The sequence below is a fragment of the Camarhynchus parvulus genome, chromosome Z (assembly GCF_901933205.1).
Source record: "Camarhynchus parvulus chromosome Z, STF_HiC, whole genome shotgun sequence".
Lineage (NCBI taxonomy): Eukaryota > Metazoa > Chordata > Aves > Passeriformes > Thraupidae > Camarhynchus > Camarhynchus parvulus.
In genome coordinates, this window is record NC_044601.1 from 59383228 (window position 1) to 59400547 (window position 17320).

Here is a 17320-nt window from a genome sequence, read left to right on the forward strand (position 1 = left end):
ACTAATAATCCTTTTCTCTCCTTATGGAAAAATGGTAGGCAACTTTGCTGTGCAGGTTTTAAACAATGATTATTTGGTTTTCATTTCCTTCAAACTTAAACTTTCATTTGAAACCATCTCTTTTAAGACAAAATAAAATACGCTTTTAAAAAGAATAAATTATATGGCATTACTACAGTATTGTCCAATGTGTGAGGAGTTATGACATGAAGGGTTGGGTGTTTTGATAATTTTGAAGTTTGGTTTGTTGGTTACAAAGGTTCCAAAGCTGAGCTATACTTTAACCCATTTTAATGTTAAAATGTCTGGGTCTGGGCATCATAATGTGTTGTGGCAAAAATGTCAACATTATTACCATAAGAAAACCTTTTACATTCTACTACATAAACCACAGCCTGGAAGCAAGAATTATCTAGTAGGTCCTGGCAAGTTGTCCAAATCATCAGCAAAAACACTTGGCTGATAGTCTAGTGTAAGTTACTGAATATTATACACAGTTGCCATAGGGCTTGACAAGTTTCTTAGTCCCAGATATATCTGATTGTGTTGGAGAAAAATCAGTGTTGTCAAATGTGATGTCCCTCATGGATAAGTTCTGAAACCAGAATTACTGATGTCAATTTAAAACCTTGTGTTTCTTCAGGGTAGTTTGGATCAGCTGCCTGCCTCAGGTGGCTAACCTGAAAGGTACAGTTTGAGTAAGGTCAATACAGGTTTCTTTTAAGACCTTCCCCTGGCAAGTAAGACTGTTTAAAAAACCCTCTTCTAAGTAATTCTGATACTCTCTGTTTTCAGAAACCAAGAAATAATCAGTTATTTTGAGGGTAGTACACAGCACATACAAAAAAGTACTCATCAGTTGCTGCTTGACAGATTCCTGCCAAGCGTAATATCTGCCTCTAAGGGTCCAGGGCAATGGATAGGTTCACTTACTCATCGTTATGAAGTCCCTTGAAATCCTCTTCCAGAGAGATACGGATTTTTTTCCCCCCAGGTTAGTCAGCAGGAAATGGTCTGATGCTCATGTTTGCTGAATGGGAAGATGAGGACTGGGTTCCTGGTGTCACTGCCATCTTACGGCAAGATCTTACAGCAAGAGGAACAGCTTTGTGTCTGGCTAATCCTGCTTCCAGACCATGTGATGTATGTTCCCGTTGTATGTGTGCTTCATGCGTAAACAGTAATTCCTCAGTTGTGGATAGTCGGGAGCAGTGCAGACGCCCAAAAGCTCAAATCAGCTAATGTGAACACACACTTCCCCGCCCCCTTCCTGGCATAACTTGTGATCGCAGAGCCATGAAAGTATGTGAGTCCCTCCCCCAGCACAGACCGATCCCACCCAGCATATGATCTGGGCCCCATGTCAGCCGGAGCAGGCAGCACCAGCCTGCCACGGCGCTGCTCGCAGCCGGAGCCATGACCTTAACGAAAGAGAGCTTCCACGGGGCTCTCCTGCCCGCCTCTGGAGCGGCCAAGGCCGACATGGATGGCACCAGAGAGAAGGAGGAGGCTCCGAGGCAGGCAGTGGTGAGGACTGGAGCAGCGGTGCCCAAGAGGCGAGCGGTGGGAAGGCTGATCATGCACAGCATGGCCATGTTCGGCCGGGAGTTCTGCTATGCCGTGGAGGCCGCCTTTGTCACGCCGGTGCTGCTCAGTGTAGGGCTGCCCAAGAGCCTCTACAGCCTCGTGTGGCTCATCAGCCCTATCCTGGGCTTCGTGCTGCAGCCCGTGGTAGGTTCAGCCAGTGATCACTGCACCTGTAGCTGGGGCAGGAGGCGACCTTACATTCTGGGTCTGGGCATCATAATGCTGTTAGGCATGGCTTTGTACCTCAATGGGGACGTGATGATCTCAGGTGAGTGAGGGTGCTGTGTCATGTGCTGTGCTGACAGACAAAACTCATCCTAGCCTTTCAAATCAGAAAAAGGAGAGGGGTTCCCCTTTTCCTTTCTAAAATGCACTGTTAAAATTTGGTATCATGTGGCTCGGGTGCCCTGAAGGAGCTGGGGAGCCCTGTAATCTCTGTGTACATTCAATTCTAAGGCTGCATGTTATGTACCCTGTGCATAGTGTTCTGTAGTCCGTGCATGTGATTGCAGTCTGTTGTATGTTGGTTTGGTTGCCCGATAAGCTCCTACAGGTAAAGATTTGCTTAGGCCATAGAAGATTTTATGATCTAAGTTCTACCTTGTTAGCTTAAATGATAGTATTGTTTTTGTGATGTAATACATACCCAAACTGAATCCCTGCTCATCCCTGTTTTAGATGGGTTAGTGTTCAAAATACTCACCTGCAATTATTGCAGCACGGGCTTGACTCGTGTTGTGCTGGTGAAAAACAAAAATCCTTAACTTCTTGAAAACTCAGTTGCAGCTGAAACAAGCAAAATCAAATAGGAGTGACATCCATATTGTTACATTTTGGCTTGGGATGCAGCTTCCTAAAGTCTTGATACAAAGTTGTTGCTGACTAGGCAGATGGGGGAGGTGTGTGTTTTACGGATTGATTTATTCTCTCTTCCTAAATATTATTGATGTTGAATATACTTGATTTCATTGATCCAGAGAGAGATGTTACAGTCAACTCTTGATTATCCAAAACAATATAAAGATTGGACAAGGAAAATAAACTGAAAGTATTACAAAACACATGTGTTCGGCTGCCAGAGCATGCCTTGGAGGCGTTAAGGAATAGATTTAGGATAGAGATGCTCTTGGTTGTGAAGCTTGAAGCATTCTGAGCATGTGCTGGCTCAAGGCAGTAAGTCAGCCTAGCCCAGCTCAGCACTACACAGACTCAGCTCTCCTGCTTCTCCAATGAGATTCTGGTGTCACTGGACTCTCCTGTGTAACCAGTTGTTTAGATTTTGAGGCATCAGGAAAGACTAAATGTGGTTTTGCAGAACATGGCACTGTTGCTGTCAGAATGAGGGTGTTTTTCTTTTTTAGCTTTCATCGCTGAGAGAGACAAGCAGCGGACGTGGGCAATAGTCATTACCATGCTGGGAGTAGTACTTTTTGATTTTGCAGCTGATTTTATTGATGGTCCAATCAAAGCATATTTATTTGATGTCTGCTGTCATCAGGATAAAGAGAAGGGTCTGCATTACCACGCCCTCTTTACAGGTACACTGATCCCTTCTTTTCCTCCCTGCCTCTCAAAGGAGGGGAAGGTAATTGCTTGGGTTTTATCCTCACTGTGTTTCTAATCTTGAATTAACTGACCATCTGATCCTGCGCTTCAGTCACAGGACTTTTGTTGCTGGGTTTTCACTACTCTGGAGAACAGTAACTTGTGATTGCTGCTACAAAAATTCTGAGGAAGGCTGCAGGCACAAATAATTACAGCAACACAGGCATGATTTAAGAGTAGTTAGTTATTTTAAAATGTGAAATAGGGTTTGTTCAGTTTGTTTTGGGTTTTTTCAAGCTGTTGCTGAGGCAAAAATTAATTGATGCAGCTTGTTTCATTGCTATTGCCCATAAAAATAACATTTTTGACTTGTCATGTGACATACAGCAAGAGCTGCATATACCAGTTGATTCCGATTCTTCAGCAGTGCTCCAGTATGTGCTGCATAGAAACAGGAGTTCTGTGTAAAATTCAGAAATCCACAATTCCCACAAAATAAGACCAAGTGGTTCAGTTCAAATTCCTGCAAATGAAGTTAACAGCTTCATTTGCTTTTGTACATTTTTTTGAATGTTGCTGAGTTACAGAAGGACACAAAACTGTTGGAACAAGTTCAAAGGAGGGCTACAAAGTTGATAAGGGAGCACCTCTCCCATGAAGACGGGCTGAGAAAGCTGGGGCTGTTCAGCCTGGTGAAGAGAAGGTTGTGTGGAGACCTCGTAGGAACCCTCCAGTATGTGAAGGGGGGGCCACAGGGAAGCTGGAGAGGGACTCTTCTTTAGGAGGATGAGGGGAAACTTAGGCTGGATGTTAGGAAGAAATTATTCCCTGTGAGGGTGGTGAGACACAGGAACAAGTTTTCCGGGGATAGCTGACCAACCCTGTCAGTGTTCCAGGCCAGGATGGATAAGGCCTTGAGCAGCCTGGTCTGGTTGGAGGTGTCCCTGGATGGGTCTGGATGATCTCTAAGGTCCATCCCAACCCCTGAGCATTGATGCCATGGAATCATCTGTACAATGTGAGCCCTGTGTTGAGGAAATGCGCAGGGAAGACACGTGAGGCTGTGTACATCTGGAGTGACCCGGGAGGAAACTCCTGCCACGTCTGAGAGCAACCCCTGTGAAAGCACTAGATAAAAAGCAGACTACATGAAAATTCATGCAATCTTTTTACAGCAGATTTTTGTGGCTACTGAGCCCCCAGCAGGAGCAGAGACATGTAAACCCAGTAGCAATTACTCACTTACAATTACTGTTCAAGGAGGGAGGTGTATCAGCTACTGATAAAGGCTGATTTTGGACACATGAAATGCCTATATCCAGGAACACAGTTTATAAGGGAAGCTTGAAGCCACATGGGAATGAAATCTGTATTATCCATTAGAAACAGATAAAAGTTAAAGGATCACTTGTTTCTAGAAAGAGAGGAGTGAGTGTCCATGTATATTCAGCACAACTCTGGTTGCAATTTTTTTTGGATGATACTAAAAAGTCTCCAAGTTTGAAGCTACAGATTTAGCTGATTCAGTGTACTGATCTGTGAAAAGGGATGTGAGACAAATAACACGAAATAAGACAGAAATGGGGCAGAGTGTGTGACTTGGATCAACATCCTGTGCTCTCCACAGCAAGTTCATCTCAAGCCTTCCTAACTGAAAGTTCCCTGGTCTGGTGTTGAAATCCTCCCCTGACAGGAGTTGTACAGCCTCCCAAGGCAGTCTTCTCCAGTAATTTACTGGCCTTGGTGTTTGTTTTCCCTAAACTGCAACATTATTATAAATTCCCTACAGTTTACATTTATCATTCTCCATTTTATCCCTATTAGATAGACAGACAACAATCTTCCCGTTTCTTGTCCAGGTTCTGTTTTAGATATTGTTTCTTTTTCCTGCTTTAGTTCCTTCTTTCCTTTTATACTTAATATATACTATATATAATATTATATACTTCTGAGATTTTACTCCCCATTTTGCTTTCAGTTTAGGGTTTGAACATGAAACTTGATAGCTCTGCAGTTATGAAACCCATGGCCACTTATTCAAGTGGAAGAAAGAGCTCACACGTTCAACTGTCAACATTCAGACTGCATTCCAATATCATGATGCTTCTTTTTCAAAACAGCATGCAAAATCCTTCTCTAATGTCAAACATTCTGTCTGCAAGCATACACTGAAAATAACATTGTGTAGATTTCCTTTAAAAGGCTATTAGTAGTGTAATTGTTTTTTATGAGAGCAAGCAAGGATACAGTCCCCTGTGAAATGCCATCGTGCACAATAAAGGAGGGCCATAATCAGACCCAGGAGGGCAAAGAAGGTACAGAAAGTCCAGAACTAAATCAAAATCCCATGGTTTTTGGGGAAGCAAGTGCAGGTGCTGTTAGTTTTTGTCAGATGCAGGGTTTTGCTGTAGACTGTTATCAATCCTCCTAAGCAGAAGGGTAGAAATGCTTCTAAGTTCTTGGGAAGTGCCTATCCCATGGAACTCCCAACCATGCATCCATCCATCCCCCAGAGTCACCTGGTTAAGAAGGTGTAAGGACCCAACAAAGGTGCCACCCCCACCAGAGCTCTGTGCTGAGTGTAACAGAGGGCACATTCCTGTGCATCTCTGTGTGCGCTTATAACAAAGAGAAGAATTGTAAAAAAACCAAACTGACTGAAAACTGGATTTATTAACATCAAGGAACAAAGTAGCATTCTCATTTTACCCTTTAGTCTACCTCTTCTGAGAAAATTAGTAAATGGGATTACATGCTTATACTTTTTCCTTTCTGTTTTCTTTACCAAGTGGTGTTGTGCTTGAATTTGTATAAGTAGAAAACAATGCCTTTGGGTTTATTTCCTTTTTTAGAAAAAATTCACATGGAGGCAGTATTTCTGTTTGGACTAAGCTAAATACGTTTTATAAATTCTAAACTATAGAAACTCTCAAAACAATTTTAAAAATGTTTGTTCTGTGAAAATAAAAAAAGAAAACCACATTTTTCTTGTAGGATTTAATTTAGTTTTACTTGCATTATTTACCATTTCAAAGAAAATAGAGCTTGAAAGAGTCAAAAAAAGAGATGGAGCCTATTTTGCTGTGTGTTCAGCCTATTTCTAGAGAGCTCTGCCTGACAGATCTGAGGACAGTTTTCAAGAGATGTTTTAGTAACTGCTCATATATGTGTTTAGCTCAGTATTTCTTGTGATAAATATCTGAAGAGTGATTATTCCCTGATTTCTAGAGGGCATTGAGGCTATTATGTACTCTTTGTTTAGTTTGTCAATGCCAGTAGACATTTTTTTTCCTTTTTTTTCTCCCACCATTGTAGGTTTGGGAGGAGCCCTGGGTTACCTTACAGGTGCTATGGATTGGGGTCAAACTTTACTAGGATATACCTTGGCATCAGAATTCCAGGTGATTTTCTTCTTCGCAGCCTTGGTTTTCATAATCTGCCTTACCGTACATCTGTGCAGTATTGCTGAAGTCCCACTCAGATATGAAAATGACGAGGCAAAGTTCTTGTTGGAAGAGACTGAACCCCATAGATACCACTCGATAGAGGAGGAAATAAGGAATGGTCCCTTAAAATCAACGTGTACTGAAATAAAGGCTGCAGCCAAGCCAGGGAAATGCGCGGCTGTGTCACGCACAGAGGTGAGTGCAGAGGTAACTTTACAGCTTCTATCTTTGCATCCTTGGAGACCCCTTAATTAGCTAATGCTGATTGTTTGTAAGGCACAGGCACAGAAAAGAGCACTCCACCAGGATACAGAGACAGGAGAAAGTCTGCCTGCCTTTTTTTTCTTTTTTTTTCTTTAGAAGGTATTGCCAGCAAGAGGCATGAGACCAGCTAGTTCTGAGGCATTGATCCATTGGCAGGGATGAGAGAGAACCTGGCTCCATTTTCTGCTCAGTGTCAGTCTCTTGATGTCCTCCTCATGTGAATTTTGTATATAGGATTACTTTGTCCTTTAGTCTTGATATAATTAGCATAAAATTGTGGACAAAGACTACAGACCATTAATCTTTGATGTAGGTCTCTAATTCTCACTGAAGTCCACATGGTTTTGTACATAATACATGTGAAATGTGTGACATTTGGGTATTCTGCCGCTCAACACTTCATTGAGCACTAATGTGTTTAAAATTGATATGTCTACAGCAGTGCTACTTTGCTACCAGAGTTTGAGTTTTATTTTGAGCAATATTGTAGCTGAGCCTTTGAAAAAATTTTGAGGTGCGAGAAAGCAGTGAGTACTTTTTAAATCCTCACTGTTATTTTGTTTCTGATGCATTTTTGTGAGAGATTTCTTCAACCTAAGGCACATAGGAAGAGGTGAATCTACCAGAAAAATATCTGGAGAGCCCAGTTCTAATATGGTGTTGAGAAAAGATGATTGTTTTTACGGTTTGGTTGATGACTTTTAGTGCTAGAAATCCTCATGGCTACCTCATGGTACCCTAGGTAAACAAAGTATAACACAATAGTGGTGACACAATTGCTTCTCATTTTAATTCCATTTTGATTTCTTGGCATTATGCATATCAATCCTTGATAGACTGACACAAAGGTTTGATAAATCAGGTAAAATGTACTAAGCATGTACAAACAGTTATAAGTAGGAAGGAAATACTCTTGTTTAATCTGTAAGTAAAAGGCATCTATTATCTTTTACTATTTGTAATTTGTTTTATAATAGCACTTGGTATTTCTAACTGGAAGAAAAATATTATGAAATTATTAAAATATTATTAAATTATTACAATATTATTAGATGCAAGACATATGAAATGAGCACTGCCTGATGATAACGCCAGGCAAACACGGAGTGGGGCAGACAGCAAGGCAACAGCTGTGGGCAGAATCTGACAAGATCACTGTGGTGCTGTCTGAGCTTCCCCAGCCAGCATCCTTCACCAGCCCTGTTCACTCAGAAATTCTTCCAAATTGTCAGAGATGCTGAGCCTGATCAACTGCTTGGACCATGTGGGCTCTAAAAAAAGAGAAGGCAAATGAAGATGAGAGAGCAATGCAGAGAAAGTGGGGGGAGCAGATTTTGGTTTAGGGTAGCCTCTGCCTTGGGAAGAAATAATTCCCTGGAGTCAGTGACATGAGAAATGTGGAGTTCCGTGTCTGACACCGGAGGTGAAGCTGTGGTGGCGAGCCTGTGCCATTGCCCTCCTCTCTGCCTAGGCTGGGCAGCCTCTTGGAGTTCCCCAGTGCTTTGATCAGTCTCATGTTTCTTTGATGTGCCTTTCTTTGTGTGCATGAATTCTAGACACTCACTGCTTTAATGACCTGTCTCCTGTGGCACATGTTTGCTGAGTCCATTCATTACCATAATCACTTCCTTGAAGAAATGGTTTGGCTTCCTGTTTTTCTGTCTCTTTCTTTAATTGCAGGCACCATGGCTATACTTCTTCTAAATTAAGGCCTATGTTCTCACATGCTAATAGCTAACGTGATTATTAATGAGATTTGACCTGTTAGAGTATGAACAGACACCCAAAGCAATTAGCCTTGTATTCTTTTGAATGGTGCCAAATTATTCAGGGTCCACTGCCATAAAACCCGAGTCATATTGCTTCCTCTGTATTCTTATCATCTTATGCCCTGAGTTGTAGTGATTTTGTAGAGATTATGTGGTATTCTGAGCTTTTGAAGGAGAAGGAGTTTAAACAGAGCCTCAAACTTCAGCACATTATTTAAATTAGCATGCAGTTTGTGTGCTGGTATGTTTCGAATGTATGCATTAAAGATTTTTGGTTTCCATTTCCACTTTCTGGAATATCTAAATAGAAAGAAAACATTTCTATCTAGCTGTCAATTACTGTTTGTAATCACTGCAGTGTCCTTTGTAATTCCATGACCTTATCTTAAAACTTTGATTGGAAAGGCTATTTTAAAAAGCAGGGTGAAAGAATTGCAAACTAAATAAAGCCAAGCCAAACGATAGTAATTATCCTTGCAATAACACTAATGAGTCAATCTGGAATTCTTTTGTTTTCTTTTTATAATTGTAGAAGAATATAAAGCTCACCCTGTTTAAAAAAAGACAGTGATGCCAAATTCCAAGGGATTTGGACAATATACAGTCCAAGGTGGAAGTCAGCAACTTGAATTTTGGCATTCCTATGAGGATTAAAAACCTCACACTGAAGCAAAGTATTTTCCAACTTTATATGTGGTGATTATTCATAGAGTAGCTCGCAGCATAGCCTAGTTCAAAGGAAAGGAGATTTGTGAAAAGTAAATACAAGACTGAAGAAATAAAGGAAAAAATGACATTTTACAGCAAATTGAAGACAAGATCCAGTCCAGGAATTTTGAGTAAATTAGCATAACTTTTGCAGTTCTTCCACATTTCATAACATACATCTTCCCTTACCATCTCTCCCAACACTGCTGTTTTAAAATATCTTCAGAGAAAATTTTAAGTTTTCCATCATACACAGTTAAAATAGTATCTTTTTTTTTCTCTTTAAAAGCAGTGAACCATGCAGGAGCTTTAATACAGGAAGAATTATGTGTAAAAATACCTGATAGCTAGCACACCTACAGTAGTTTAAAAAAAATAGTAATACAAATGATCTGATGAATGCAACTGGAGAAGAAACTGAGAGTTTTGGGGCACAGGGCTTAGACAAGGAGGGAGATTACAGGGGGCATTAAAGGCAGTGAGAAAATTTGATTTTCCTCATCAGTGAGATTTGTTAACCAGCACCAATTAAGTTCTGATTACAAAACGAGTTATTTCTCCCTTGGTATGAGGTGTTCAGATCCTGGAGCTCACAGTCTCTGTGTGCTACCATGGGGAACCACAGCTTCACCCTGCTTCAAGGACAGAGCATAGTGGAAAGCTCATTATATGCTTGAAGAGGTATAAATTTCCCTAGAAAAGGAAGTTTCCTAGGGAATTTAGCACATAGAATGGAAAGGGAATAAAAGGTCTCAGAAATCTGACACATTTTAATTTTCAGGAAGTATTTTGAGCACAACTTTCTTCTGCAGAAGCTTTAAATTTTCAGTGTAAAGCTGATGGTCTCTATAAAGAAATAAATTTTGTTCCTGGTTGTTTCTGTTGTTGGTTCATTGGTTTGTTTTTTTTTTTTTACTCTCTGAGTCTGCTTTGACAGAAAATTTCCCTGTTATTCTAAATGTAAATAATTGTCCTATTGATAATAAGAGGAAAAAAATGTTACATTCCCGCTGGTATACTCCATCTCTTCTATAGTTCCTGTGAATTTTATAAACTGAACAAAACTCAGTATGCAAGCAACCCTTCCTAGCAAAAAATAAAAGACTTTGGAAGTTTAGCAATGAAAAGATACTACTAAGGCCTCCTTCATTTGCTGTCAGCTATTTAATTAGCATTCAGGACAATAACACTGTATTATTCTTGGCTATTTGCTTTTAGGAAAAGAGGCAGATGACCCTTAAATCCCTCTTGAAGACACTTTTAAGCATGCCATCCCACTATCGCTGCCTGTGTGTGAGCCACCTCTTTGGATGGATGGCTTTCCTGTCCAACATGCTTTTCTTCACGGATTTCATGGGACAGGTAAAGCATAAAATACTCTCACTACTCCTTCCTTGTAGCATCTCCTCCTCCATCCAAAAGAAGTGAAATGGTGTTACTATCCTGAGGAAATGACACTGGTGTCAGAGCCATTTATATCTGCATGGCTCAACAATAGTTTTGTAAACCAGCTAATTAAGGTCAGGCCCTTGTTCCAAGTCTGTCTGGGGAAATCACTGGGGAAAACCTTTAGTATTTGTAAGGCTATTTCTGTCTAAATATTCCAAGTGAAGCTCTCAGAGCTGGTCCAAACACATCAATTTTCTGGTTTGGTTTCAGAGCTGCTCCCAGCTGGGCAGGTTTTCTGGCTGGAACAGTGCTTGGGTGCAGCTGGGCTTGTCCTGGTGTGTGTGCAGCATCCCCACAAAGCCGGTCACCTGCACTGCAGCCTCCCTGGCCTCAGGCCATGCCGCTCTGTGCACACAGGGAGCTACTTGGTAGCAGAAAGTTTTATCTTCCTGCATTTGTCTGTCCTGAATCCCTTTTCTCAGCAGCTGTTTGCCTTCACAACACCCCCTGGTGCCTTTTCCGTGCCATTCCCAGGGACTGTATGTCCTCGACAGTGATTCTTGCCTGTATGGCTGTGTCTGCCTCCTTCCTTCCAGAGCACTAGTATGGTCCTGGCACAAATCTCTCACTGCCACTCCCTACTCTTCCGTGGTTTCCACACAGTATTCCCATTTCCTTGCCTTTTTTGTCTTTTCAGGCAAGGCAAGTGGGAGGGGTTTTTTCCCTGCAGCGTAGATGAACAACTGAAAGAAAAAAGTTTTGCTTGTCTAGAAAAGTAACTGAATACAAGAATAACTGTGTGGAAAAATGAGTGTGTTGAGGAAAATCTGAAAGAGAAAAAAAATTGTAAATAAATTAGGGAAAGAAACACTAAGGCAAGACGACTGAGAGAAGAGAGAAAGTTAGTTGGAAGTGAGACACCCAAAGGATAGAAGAGCAAATAAGCAGGTTTAAAAATCTGTACAATAGACAGTCCAGGAAAAGGCAGAGGGTAAGAAATGAGGTGGAGCCTGGGATGTGACAGTCCAGGAGATGAGAGTGTGAAACCTGGAGAATTACAAATGGGTGGTTAGGACACTGCTCAACAGATCTCTTGGGTGCTCCTTACCAGGGATGGGGCCTGTGCCCATGAGAAGGAGGCATTCCCTACATGGTGCCATTCCTGCCTTCTGTGACTTTTGTGGTGTCTTTCAGGTTGTGTACCACGGGAATCCCTATGCACCTCACAACTCCACACATTACCTGACCTACAAAGCAGGGGTAGAGATGGGATGCTGGGGGCTGTGCATCAATGCAATTTCTTCATCAGTCTATTCGTGTAAGTACCCATGAATAAACTCCAACACTGTGTTTGCTGTTTGCCAAAAACCATAAGGGGATGCCAAATTCCCTGGAATTTGTCCTACATTAAAGTTTTAAGGAATGTTACATTCTCAGCATTGTTAGAAACTCATATCTTAGCACCAAGAGTTCCTGACCACATGATGAGGGGTGACTTTGGAATTAGGATATTGTTCTGCACATGAACTGACCCTGAACACTGAAAATCATTCTGAAAATAAATGCCACACTAAATTCTTAAGTGCTCTTTCACCTAGCAATGCTGTAGCTGTGGGCTCTCAAAGGTGACCTCTCCCCATTTGCATTCCCTGTGCAGAAGGTCTTGCCAGAAGCTTCAGTCTTGCTCTCCAAAATTATATGTAAACATGCTAGCACAGCTCCCCAGGTAGATTTCACCGTAACTCTTCCCAAGAATTAAAAATCCCATTATCTGAAATCTCAAATAAGTAGCTTTTTGGGGGTTGATTTGAGCATCTAAAAGAGGCTTGAGGGAAATGTTTTCACCTTTGGAGCTTAAATGCAGGCATTTCTGTGTAGTCCTTCTGTGGATGAACTTCTATTCCGCACAAGTATCTCTGGGTGCAGCTGCAGTGCAAGCTGCAGGTTGAGCTCTGGGTGGTGTGAGCAAGTATTCTTTGGCAAGTTTATACCTACAATAATTTGAGGTAACTTCCAAAATCCTTAAGATTATCTTCTTCATTGCATTTTACAAAATAAAACGTTTTTTTTTTTCCTTAAAAGAAACTTCCTGATAAAATGTGACCTATTTCTTTTAATCGTATCAGCATTTTCACTTTCTTTTCACAGACTTGCAGAAAGTCCTTCTGCCATACATAGGATTAAAGGGACTTTATTTCATGGGATACCTACTTTTTGGACTGGGTACTGGATTAATTGGCTTGTTTCCCAATGTCTATTCCACTCTGGCTCTTTGTTCACTCTTTGGAGTCATGTCCAGCACACTTTACACAGTGCCATTCCACCTCATTGCAGAGTACCACAGGGAGGAGGAGGTGAGTGCAATGTCCCAAGAAGCATTAATTTTATATCTGTCTGTGTCTGTTCAACCTGTTTTGGGGGTAAACTGGATAGAAAGGAGCAGATTTAATTTTAATTTTGAACTATTAATAATGACACATAGGAATGGGAAGTTTCTGACAGAGAGAGCTAATATCCCAGCTCCAAACTCTCCAAACAGGCCTTCCATGAAACAAATAATTATTTATCATCACATCTGAAACAAAGCCAATCACAGAACATGTTCAGGCATAAGCAGGGTGCTCCCCTTGTGTTGTCTTCAAGTCCTACCTTCCTTATATCCTTCCTTCCAGCCACCTTAGCAGAGGACTTCTGAGGGCCTGAGGTTAATAACAAGCCTGTAAAGGCTGTCAGAATTTTTAGTTAACTGCAAAGTGTTACAAAAGCTCTTAGCTAATAAACAAATGCCATTCAAGTAGAAACAGCATTACATAGTTCAGTATTAAATCATATACCACATTCTCATTATTTTTCTAAATGTCTGTGGTTGGGTTTTCATCCTCCATGGCTTTAAATCCTGTTTCCACGGAAAATCTGGAAAAACTTGAACCCCTTGTGTCATGTTACTGGGCACAGCACGATCCTCATGTATTGTAAAGTGTTGAGTTCTTTAATGGAAAAGTCCTCTCAAGTCTCTTAAGTTAGTCAAACAGCTGGAAACAAGAAAGATTAAGGAGAGTTGGAAGAAATTAGGAAAAGTTTGCAGTATATCTTGGAACATCTGAAGAAATTAATGAAGGCAATGTTGAACCATTGGAAAACCACATAAAACATAGTTTTAAGCAGCAGAGGGCTAGATCAAGTGCTAGATAACACTTCCTACTGTTTTGTACAGCTTTCACCAGCACCTTCTGAATGATGAACACAAATGAACTCTTTAATTATTCTACTGAATGCTAGGAGGAGGTCTCAAAATGATTAAATATTTCATATATATGATTAATAATTTTTTGGTTAATTTCTTTGCTCCTTCCAACAGGGAATGATGTGTTATAAATACAAAACAAAAGACTGCGAATGAGCCCAGGTTAGGGTGAAATCTCAATTCTTACCTCAGGTCAGCCAACTCAGAGAGGAGGAGTAAATGCAAAATTTTTATCTGTTTCAAGACAGAAGTGAAATAAAATAAGCTAAAGTGTGCATGAACTTTACAGTTAATAGGCCAATATATTAATGTGTTACTTAAAAGACAACCAGTTGTTTCTTGTTTGATGTATGGTGTCTGCTATGACAGATGTTAAATGATATATAATTCTCTGTTAGATTTTATATTAATGGGTTGAGGTTTAGCTCAAATCTTCTATAATGTACCAGACAGGAAAAAAACCCCCCATAAACGTCAAGCACAAGAGTGCATTCATTTACAGTTCATGTATTTGTGGTCAGAACTACTGCCACATAGGAACACTGGGAACAGCCAAGCAAAATAAATACAATTTATTTTTCAAAGTGTCTAAAATTGGGGCTTTATCATTTCAGAACAAGGAGCAGACGTCTTCCCCCACTATGCATTCTACCAAAATCGTGTGCTGTGTTTTATAATGCTGCCATTTCAGCTCATGTTCTGTGCTGCTGTTCCCTAGGATCCAAATTCAATTTTTTTTCTACTGGATTAGGAAGAGACTGTTTGTCTCCAGTACTTGTGAGCTTTGTGTAGCTCAAAGGCAAGGTAATAGGGTTTGCAAAAAGCAAAAAGCATGTTAATGGCTAAGAGAATTTGGATACCAGAACACCACAGTGCCTGCCGCCGGCCTGCAGTGTGGGAACTTCTTGTTGTTGGAATACAATCTCCCCCATTTAACAGCCTGTGTAGGAAGAAAATAAATAAGTCAATTATAACATAATTTCCCAGTTAAACAGCGTAATTTCTTTGTGGAGGAAGGGACTCCCAGAGATCATGTAGATCCTTTTCAAGGAGGGCAACCTAAAGCCCCAGTTCTGGTTTGAGCAGTTCCCTCTAGTTAACCTGTTCCAGTGACCCACCAGCCTCACAGGGTGCTAATATGCAAGACACTTGTACATAATAAATGAAGGCTTTTGTTCTGCTATTTATATCATAGCAGATACACAGATTAGTAATTAAAGTGGTCCTCAGCAGTGTAGAAGAATACTAGTTTGGATGTTTGCTTTCAGGTTGGTTTCATCCTGGCAATAAAAGTATTACATTTGTATTTTAGTACTGATTTTCTTTATGTGCTTTGAGCCACAACTTCAGGTTCCTGCCTATATGTGTGTGGGACACATCAGCACTGCTGTAAAGCCTTTGGATGTGGTTTCTCACGACATCCTGCCCTGTAAAGCAAAAAGATGGATTTGATGAGTGGACCCTTAGATGGATAAGAAAGTGGTTGGTCACATCCAGAGGGTTGTGGTCGATGACTCAGAATCCAAATGGACATCAGAGACAAGTGGTGTCCTCAAGGATCTGCACTGGGACCAGTGTGATTCAGTATATTCTTTAACGACATTGATGAAAAGATTGCACACCTGAAGGACAGGATGCCATCCAGAGGGACCCAGACAAGCTCGAGGAGTGGCCCAGGGAAATCTCAAAAGGTTTAAGAAGGCCAAGTGCTGGTGCTGCAACTGGGCTGCTACCAGCACAGGCTGGCATGAACAGCCCCAGAGCAGCACAGGCTGGGCATGACCAGCCCCAGAGCAGCCCTGCCCAGAAGGGCTTGGGGGTGCTGTGGGTGAGAGGCTGCACATGGCCCAGCCATGGCACTCACAGCCCAGAGAGCCAAACGTGTCCTGGGCTGCATCCAGAGCCCCGTGGGCAGCAGGGCAGGGAGGGGATTCTGCCCCTCTGCTCTGCTCTGCTGAGACCCACCTGGAGCACTGCATCCAGCCCTGGGCTCCCAGCACAGGAGGGACAGGGACCTGCTGGAGTCAGCCCAGAGCAGAGACACAAAAATGGTCACAGGACTGGAGCACCTCTCCTGTGAGGAACAGCTGAGTGAATTGAGATTGTTCAGCCTGGAGAAGAGAAGGCTTCAGACTGGCACAATTGTGGATTTCCAGTATTTGAAGGGAGTTTGCAAGATGGAGAGGGACTTTTCACAAGGACACATAGTGGTAGGACAATCAGGAATGGCTTCAAACTTAGAGAGCGTAAATTTAGGTTAGATATCAGGAAAAATTATTTACTGTGCAGGTGGTGAGGCACTGGACCAGTTTGTCCAGAGAAGTTTTGGATGCCCCATCCCTGGAGGTGTTTAAGGCCAGGTTGGATGAACCTTTGAGCACCCTGGAAAGAGTCCCTGCTCACAAGAAGAGCACTGGAACAAGATGATTTTTCAAGTTCCTTCCAATACAAACCATTCTGTGATTCTGTGATGATTCTTTGATAATATGATAGTATGGCTCCTTCAGCCATGAGTCAGAGCCAAATTATTCATGACAGGATGACCTGTACTGTTTAATGTCAGTTTGAAAGAGCTCAAGTTGACCTGAACTTGAAAATAATGTATAGGGGGTTTTTTTGTCAATTTTCAATTACTTCCTTAAGAGAAGAGACAGAGGGGAAAACTGCAGATGAGAAAAAATTGGTGGAAGCTTGGAAAATTACTGTTACTTAAAATCTCTGTGGTGTAAGAAGGGGAGCAGGGAGCTATTGACCTGCCTGCTGCCTCGGGGCTGTGACAATGCCTCGGCCAAGAGCTGCGTGCTGCTGACACTGCCCCGTTTCTGGAGCTTGTTCTGTGCTTCTTTGCAGAGCCAGAAGCTGCAGGAAGGGGAGCAAGAAGGGGAGCACGGGCGAGGGAAGGGCATCGACTGTGCCGCCCTGACCTGCATGGTGCAGCTGGCCCAGATCATTCTGGGTGTGGGCCTGGGGCTCCTGGTGAGCGTGGCCGGCAGCGCCGTCACCATCATTTCGGCATCCACAGTGGCACTGGCTGGCTGCTGCTTTGTGGCCTTCTGCATTCGCTACGTGGACTAGGGCTGCAAGGAGCCGTCGGAAGGGATCTCCCCAGGGGAGCGTTTTCTGTCTGGGTCAGTAGCACTGGCGCTGTTGCTGTGCTGACACTGCTGACACGTCATCCTCTCTTACCTCCTTGGATCAGTTGCAATTCCAGAGCTTTATGAAATGGAGACTTGATAGAACTGGCTGCCTTATGCCTCGGACACACACACACACACACACACACACTCCCCCACAGTGTGTTCACATGCTGTGGCACGTGATGATGGTGCGTGTGGCCACAGTATCTTGATGCTCTACACCAGGAGTCA

The 17320-nt window shown here is 42.1% G+C and overlaps 1 protein-coding gene across 1 annotated transcript; it reads left to right on the forward strand.

Moving 5' to 3' along the window:
• Positions 1-1354: 1354 nt before the first annotated feature.
• SLC45A2 (solute carrier family 45 member 2) lies at positions 1355-17027 on the forward strand. The gene is made up of 7 exons (XM_030968996.1): positions 1355-1855; positions 2949-3125; positions 6448-6773; positions 10538-10681; positions 11903-12026; positions 12857-13062; positions 16803-17027. Exons 1-7 carry the CDS (start codon positions 1417-1419, stop codon positions 17025-17027), a joined length of 1641 nt encoding a protein of 546 aa, XP_030824856.1. The 5' UTR covers positions 1355-1416.
• The last annotated feature ends 293 nt before the right edge of the window (positions 17028-17320 follow it).